Below are 8,402 nucleotides of genomic sequence, written 5' to 3'. Positions count from 1 at the left end.
ATCCTGACTTGAGCATTGAGTAGAATTCTAGAATACGAGTTTATGATTTACAAAGGAAATATGAGAGTCGAGAAAGACTTATGCTAATGTGCAATTGGAATAGTGGCGTTCATTTGGGGTAGATCGAAATAAGCATTCAAGAGCTCCTCATCCAATTGCATAGAACATGCTTGGAAAAGTAATACATTGAGATTTTATACACAACTATATGAGTGTGACATGATGAGAACAGCAAAATCTAATTTTGTGTTCAATATATTGATTTCAAGTAAAACATTAAGCAAAGAAGCATACATTTAAATAAAGTCTTTATTTGTATATCTATCTTTAGTTGTGCAAATTAAATGTTTTCAGAAACCGAAGAGGAGTTTTTCAGAAATTGCACAGGGGATGGAGACATTGCTGCTCCAGACCTTGGACTGATTAGGCAGATGCTGGATATAGTAAGTAATGTTGTATGGTATCCCATAAAGATGAGAACTTGTGAAATATGAATATAATTTGTATAAAAAAACCAAATAACATTGCCAGATGATGTTTAAGACTATAGGAAAATATTAGTTGGTCTTTAACATGTCATACTTGGTACTTGGTACTTGGTGTAACGGGCTAGTGTCCGCAACTCGACGTCAAGGCGCCTATTTTGCGTGTGGATATTTAACATGTCATTTAACTGACTATAAAAATTGTTAAGATATAGACCTAAATATACGGATGGTTCTCTTCTCACGCTTACCGTCGGTGCAGAGAGATCGGTATGTAGATTAATGTGTTAATCTACATATATAAATTGTAACTTTTTTATAAAAACAAACTGGCCTCAAAAGTTCATGGAAATTTATCTTTTTGCCAAGTTTTATTGGAATCGGTTACCGGAAAGTCAGCGAACCTGGATTCATCCCCTAGTTTACACCCTTAGAGCTGGAATATTTTCGTCAAATTTAAATGGGACTAATACTAAGGTATCCTCTTTCCAATAAAAAAAGAATCATCAAAATCCGTTCACAAATGCCGAGAGTAATCGAGTAACATACATACAAAAAAATACAGTCGACTTGAGAACTTCCTCCTTTTTTAAAGTCGGTTAAAAAATTACTCGAGTTGACATGCTACGCGCCGACTGTCAGCGCCGAGAATCGGTGGCGTGAGAAGAAAATCAGCCTAAGTTTCTGTTCTGGTATGTATATCTGCGGTTACGTTCTTACAGGTTCGAGAAATTGATGAATCATCAGATACGGAGGACGTTGAAAACCTCAATAATGTAATACAACTAAGTAAGCTTGATCCAATGACACCTGATTTCGTACCCCGAAACCTTGACCACACGTCACCAAAACTTAAAAAGTCACCCGAAAAAACACCACACAAAAAGAAATCTACAAGACAAAACCGCAATGTCGCTCTTACTTCAATTTTAGAACTAGCTGGTTCAATAGTTGAGAAAGGAATTGAGCAAAAGACACTGACAAATTCAGTAGATGTCTCCCCAAATGTGACAGCGTCTCTAAAAAAAGTGAATGGATGGTTGGAGGCTCAACAGAAGCATGGCACTGAAAAAAATTTATGCGTAGATCAACTTTCGAAGAAGAAAATAACTTCACCGAAAGAATCCGATAAATTTGTTAATTCCTTTAAACACACTAAGTTAGTACAGTCACTACCAAAAGATCCTAAGGATATACTAAGTTTAGATCCAAGTACTATGTTTAGGAAGAAAGTGTCACCCAAAGTTGCGGCAGTTGTTGAGTGTAACAAGACGACGGTAAAATCGCTGCAAGGGTGCGAGAAGTATGTGCCTTCATCAAATGCTGACGAGTACTACAAGAAGTACCTGGAACGTAGCAAGGTGCACGCAATGGTCCATGATGACGTATGGACTCGAGCAGAAAGACAAATGAAAGAAATTGATGAACGAAGGTTAGTGTCACATTATATATACGCACCGCGTTAGGCTGCTAACAGCACAACGACTGCATGAAGTTGATAACGACTTCACGTGTCCGTCAGTATAGCTGGACCAATCGAGATATACAAATCAAACTGCTCATTACCTAATTATATATATAACCTAGTTGCTACTATTTAGTACGTTTATTGACATATTTTCTACCTTTGCGCTAACGGAAATATTAAAGAAATAAAGTGGCCAGCCATTCTGACGTCAGGTTGGCTGGACCACTTTACATTTTTCATGGTTCTAGCAGTATATAATTTGCTTTTTTTTATGTAACTATTTACTATCTAATTTCTGCCTAAACATACTTTTTTTCACTATTTTAGGAAGCTTCTGTAAAAAGTTATTTAAAAAGAATAATAACACGCCTTTGCAATAGGTATCTTCTAAAAAGACAGTTTATCTTCTCCATATCTCCTTATTATTTTCTTTAAGAAAAAACATTGGGACGAAACGCATTTAAAGATTCATATCTGGCTGTGGTATTTCCGTTAGTTTATTCAAAATTATTACGAGAAAACCCGGATAGCCTAATTGTTTGACCTACCGTTTCTCGCTGCGGGTCGTAGGTTCGAATCCGGGCTTACACCTCTAAGGCTGCTAACGCTAGTCGTTAACAACTTCATGCAGTCGAGGTCGAGGCTGCATGAAGTTACTGCAAATATGCAGTCAATCTGTTAGCAGCCCAAGGCCTGATTTACTTTCTTTTCAGAGGAAAGACGACAGAAAAAAAAAACATTTATTTCACTACCACAACAAACCACAAAAGAACAAAAATAAAATTAAAGACTTGTAAAAAACACATTTTTGAATGTAAAAATTTATAAATATAAAACTAAGATCCTTACAGTTAGTAAGTACTTTCAGTTACTATTTACTGTTTCTCATTTTTAATTCTGTTCCAGACGACTTGAAGCCGAACTGTTCCAACAAAGCTACGCCGCTGCGCAGCTCGCCCAGTCACCACAATCAGCGCAGTCAGAAACTTCTAATCAAACATATACGATTTCCACCGAACCAGGCACCATTTTAAATGAATCTCCCGCCATGCGCAGATCGCCCGATATTTTGTCAGGCTCATCCACCATTTTGTCTGGATCGCCCGCCATTTTGAATGAATCCCCTGTCATTTCACCTGCACCGTCAGCCACCAAGCCTGTGCAAGGACCATGGGACTTGACCACTGCTGAAGAACAAAGTAAAGTATATTTTCTATATACTCATGAACTAATCAACCTCATATTCAAAAAACTAAATAAATTTTAACGCTTGAGCTTGAGTGTAGACATACACTTCATACTTGTTGGTAACGTCACAACCATAATGGCGCTGTATTTTGAAAACGATTTTTTATTACATGTTAGTAATAACTAACAAAATGCTGTGCTCTTTTTACGGTTTGAGGTTATCACTTGTCCGGAAAAACATTTGCCCGAAATGACGTTTGCTCGAACTTTCATAACCCTGAAAGCAATTTTTATAAGGTTTTTTTGGCATATTATAAATGAATTATTTTCTTTGCGACAAGCATCTAAAATTCTTAGGATTATGGAAATTTTCGTTTACGTTGAATTGTAATGTAAAAATTTTAAACATCGATTTTCAGTTTTGGTCGCTTCACGACGAAATACCGTCTCTTTAGAAATGAAACTAGTTTTTTCCGGATTTGTTTTTACAAACAAATCTTTTTTGTTTTGTTTGAAAATACAATTATACGCGGTTTATATCTGAAATAAAAAAAATGTTTCATTTCCTATGTGTAACAATCGCGAAAACCTAAGGCAGTTCGTCGAAGAGGATATTCCAAAAATAAGTACCTTGTTGCTGCTTTATGGCACCCGCGACATAGGGTTTCCCTAGTGCGGGGCTATGTTGAGTGTGTGCGTTACTTATTTATTTATTTTAACATAGGCGTTCTTGATCAATATTAATTGTCTGCATTAATTGCGAAACTGGCATTGGCTTAAGCCTAGTGGCCGCCATTAAGGAAATAATAATAACTTGATACTATCTCTTTTCCAAATTTAATTATATCTCCTCAGCTGTTTTATCGTGAAAGCTAATAAACAGACTTTTATACCGTGCGGTGACGGATTAGAATACAATTCACCGCCCCTCTCTTCCCGTGGGTGTCGTAAGAGGCGACTAAGGGATATTGAGCTACCAGCTGCTCCACTGGTGGTAGGGCTTGAAAACCCGGCTGGTTAGTGACCACCGTGCGCATGGTGGAAAACCCGCCAAGTGTTCGCTAGTCGGATGCGTTCCGGCATCAGTCAGCGTACAACCAGAGCCCGAGGCAACGCTGCCGCGACATTTGTGGTCTGTGGAGGCTTCCGCCGAACCAGTGCCAGGACAACTGCATTGACCCGCCGGCCAGGGAGACCCGTAGAAACGGTTGTTCCGCTGGCCGCCCGCGGTACAGTACAGGGGCCCAAGCGTGCTTAACCAGCTCGTGAGGCTGCCTCACCATACCGCGCATAATCTCGGTGTGGTTCGTCGTGCCGGTTGGTGACCGGGAGGTGGGATCCCGGCGGCCATTCCCGGGGGGGGTTCGGGGGCCCTTCCGTCCGGCGGATCAGCGCAATTTGTCTGTAGGCAAGTCTCTGGGGAAGCAGGCCCCGCGATTTGACCGCTTGTGTCGCGGCACTGTTTTCTCGCTTCACGCCTCTTTTTCCCTCCAACATGTTAGCGCAAAGTACAAATTTCGGTCGTACAGCGGTGCACACCCCCACCACTAAAGCGCTCTTTAAGGTGGAGTTCACGAACATTCGAGGACTCCACAGTAACATCCACGCCGTCCACCAACATCTTGAGACGGCTCGACCAGAAATGCTGTTCCTTACGGAGACGCAAATACTCTGCCCGGCTGACAGCAGCTACTTGAATTACCCTGGCTATATGCTTGAAGAGTCCTTCAAAGCGAAAGCTGGGGTCTGCTTGTTTGTCCGGGCAGATGTTTGCTGTCGCCGTCTGCGTCATATTTCATGAAATAGACAGATGTCTTGAGATCAAGATTGTTTACATTTAGTAGTTAACCTAAACAAATGCACTATAACCCAGTCGTAGATTTGTGGGTAGGTTAATGCTTTTATACATTTAGTCGAATTGCTTTCATAATTTAGGGTTGATCTAAAACCGTCTTTGGTCACTAGCGCATTAAACAACTATTTATTCGACTCTTGAAACACAAAATACAACAAAAAACAGTCACGCTGAGTTACATATACCGCTGGAATCAGCTAATGTTTCAGATTCCTACGGTATATATAACTCAATATGTCATTTTGAAGCGACGATATTATGTCAAATGCGATATTAATTTTCAACACGCTATATCAGTGGCTTTTAACGTCCTTTGCTTTTTGTGTAAACGTTTTTGTTAAAACATCAGCGAACATAGAGAGCAACAAAGGAGCCAGTATCACAAAGGCCATTGACAAAAAGTTTGAATTCAGTCCTCTTTTTATGAATATTTTCATTACATCAAGCCCCTTTACGTCGAGATCTTTTATGTCGAGATCTTTTACGTCGAGACAGTTTACGTCGATTCGCTGTTATAAGTACAGTGGAAAATAAATTTAATGTAGTTGAAATTATTTCATTATCATTTTAGTCCCACTTCGTAAACAATTGAATGAATGAATGAATGAAGTATTATTTATTGGACATCAAAATTACAATGACAACACAGAATATTTGTTACGTACTTCGAAACTTATACAATATTTGTCACTGTATCATGACTATATGTAGTCAGTTTTCGGGACGATATTGTTAATATAACTAATGTTATTATTCTAAGTTGCAATAATTATATAAATTTGAAATTATTTACAAGGATAACGGTTATTTATCTGTGATTTTTAGAAAGTATCTATTGTAGGAAAATAAAATTTGTCTATACACGGTTATTTGTTTGGGCTTTTGTTTCAATGACTTATTTACAAAACATAATAAATTTCCATAAAATAATATTTTGAGTTACATACGTAATTTAATCTGATAACAGACATAATTAATTATAATGGCAATGTAAAATAAAAATAATGTTAAACAACAATCAGTGCTCACCGCGACATTCATATATCTTTTTGTGCAATAACTCCACTACTTTGCTATAATCATTAATACAAAGATAGAGCACAAAGAAAAATTCTTTCGAACAGAGGACTCGAACCTGCGACCACGGAATTCCGTCCCCTGGGGACATAATAATAAACAATAGCAAACACTCAGTGCTTTTCTTTTTTGTTTTGACAACCATGACAAACTTGACTTAGAGGGAAGCGTAAACGTTATGATTATCGTTGTACTGACTCAATATAAGGTTAGGTTAATATGATTTGTACAGCGTTATACACGATAATAGCAGCCCCTATGTTCGACTTCTTTTTGCACCGCTACAGTACACATACATATCTGGGTGTTAGGCAGTGTTGCGACTCTGCTGTTTTTATTCTCTTTTTTTTATTATATTACATATATTTTTCTGTCATGTACGAGGGTCAGCTGAAAAGTAATCTCTTTTGACTATTTTAAATTCAAATTAATACAGGCGAATAAAAATGCTTGTGTTAATTTTTTTTACTTCTATGCGGAGGGAGGGTGGCATAATTAACTGCATGAAAAAATATTCAACACAAGCGCAGCTATTTTGCACGATTTAACCTTCACCGGGTTCGCGGAGTAGCTAAATAATTTACTTCCATTTTTATTAACATGGACTTCCGCAAGTAACCCTTGAATCTATTAATTACATAATACAGGCCACTAACGTGACGCATTCGTTATTTGTTCTTTTTTCAAAATTAGTGACCCTCTTTTGTTTATTACGTTTCGCTTTGAATGGACAAAATGGCGGAAGAAAAAAGCAAAAGTTTTACAAATAGTAACAAATTTTTTTAACAGAGTATTCACCCTTTCTAACAAACATAATAAGCGCATTTCCTATTTCTATTTCATTTTCATCTTAGAATAATATCTATAGTTTCATATCAAACGAACTGTCACAAGTGAGGCAAAAATCAAATTCATGTAGGCTAGTTTTAGTAGTAGGTTAATTTTCGGTTTTAGTAAATATTTATATAAAAATACAAGTTGAAACGCATTACTTCCTTGTGGAATGTGATGATAGTATCTATTTTATGTTTGTCTGACGTATGTTTACACTCATTTACCGCACATTTCGTCATTTTTAGCTAAAATTCTGGAGCTGTTCGCGGTGCAAGTTGACCTTGAGCACTGAAGGCCCGCCCGCTCGTGTAGGCCCTTTGGGAGCGCTTCAATTTGCCTCACTTAGCATGTGCGGGCTAGGTTTCTATGCGTTATTATTCTAAGATTTTCATACTGAAAAAAATGTAGCAATTGTCGTCTTTTACTTCAAACTTTGGTAGGTTACTTTTCAGTCGCGCGCAGGGTGTCTGTAGACTCAAACAAACGTTTTATCTATCTACTTATAAAAATCAAACTACCGATTGCAAAAGTAACATTTGTAATGTTTTAATTCCAGGATTAGCAGTGGTAATTCTTCCATATCATCGCCACATTTTAACTCAAAACTGCATCGTGTGCAAGGTTTGCCAAAAATCGCAAGACGATAAAGCCATATATGTCATCGACGCTGACGACCGCAGACTACTCAAATCGAAGCATAAAGATGATTTTGACGAAATTGGAGGGCCGACGTGGCGCGACGATGAACATCTAAAAGAATGGCATTACGATGACGAAACAAATTCATGGCACAAAAGCAATAAAGAACCAAAGCCACGCGAGAAGAAAGAGAAAGAACCAACGCACAAAAATAACGGCGAAGTCCAACTATGGCGCAAGAACGACAGGACTATTAAAAATTCTGAGAAAAGTGATATGGTTAATCTTTCCAATAGGAGTCATGATGACGTAAGGCGTAATAACGAACTACAATTATGTCGCCCAGAAAATGATATAACCTACATAGAAGGCACGATGGGAAATAACGAATTAGAATACTGCAGCTTTGAGAGTCTGGAAGCTATTTCCCAATGACAGTTAATTCTTGTCTCATTGTTCACTTCGTCTATATCAATATTGGTTTCTGTGCTTTGGTTTTGGTATTATGGTTATATTTCTTTGCCACATATGACGATGGACATTGTTATCTGACGGTTATAGGAATTTTAGCGTTGTTCGAAACCTATTAATTATTATTTACCGGTACTAAGAATGTGAGCACTCTTATTTACCGGTATTAATGTCTTAGGAATTATCAATCGGTATGAAGACTTGGCGCTGTAATTTACTCATATTAAGATTCTTACAGCGGTTATCTACCGGTATTAAAACTATACGCTGTTTTTACCGGTATTGCGGTCTTAGCACTGTTATCAATCGGTATTAAGGCTCTTGCCACTGTTATCTACCGGTGTTAAAACTTGGCGCTATTATTTATCGGTATTAAGACACTTAG

General features: G+C 37.8%; 1 protein-coding gene across 1 annotated transcript; it reads left to right on the top strand.

Annotated features, from left to right (window-relative positions):
• Positions 1-344: 344 nt before the first annotated feature.
• On the top strand, positions 345-8,402 carry LOC113233923. Its single transcript, XM_026469158.1, has 4 exons — positions 345-443; positions 1,208-1,917; positions 2,860-3,152; positions 7,464-8,402. The coding sequence occupies exons 1-4, from the start codon at positions 345-347 to the stop codon at positions 7,979-7,981; spliced, it is 1,620 nt and encodes a 539-aa protein (XP_026324943.1). The 3' UTR covers positions 7,982-8,402.

The sequence above is a fragment of the Hyposmocoma kahamanoa genome, unplaced genomic scaffold (assembly GCF_003589595.1).
Source record: "Hyposmocoma kahamanoa isolate Upper Pololo Valley unplaced genomic scaffold, ASM358959v1 80, whole genome shotgun sequence".
NCBI classification, from domain to species: Eukaryota; Metazoa; Arthropoda; class Insecta; order Lepidoptera; family Cosmopterigidae; genus Hyposmocoma; species Hyposmocoma kahamanoa.
This window is presented reverse-complemented; position numbering and strand designations above follow the sequence as displayed.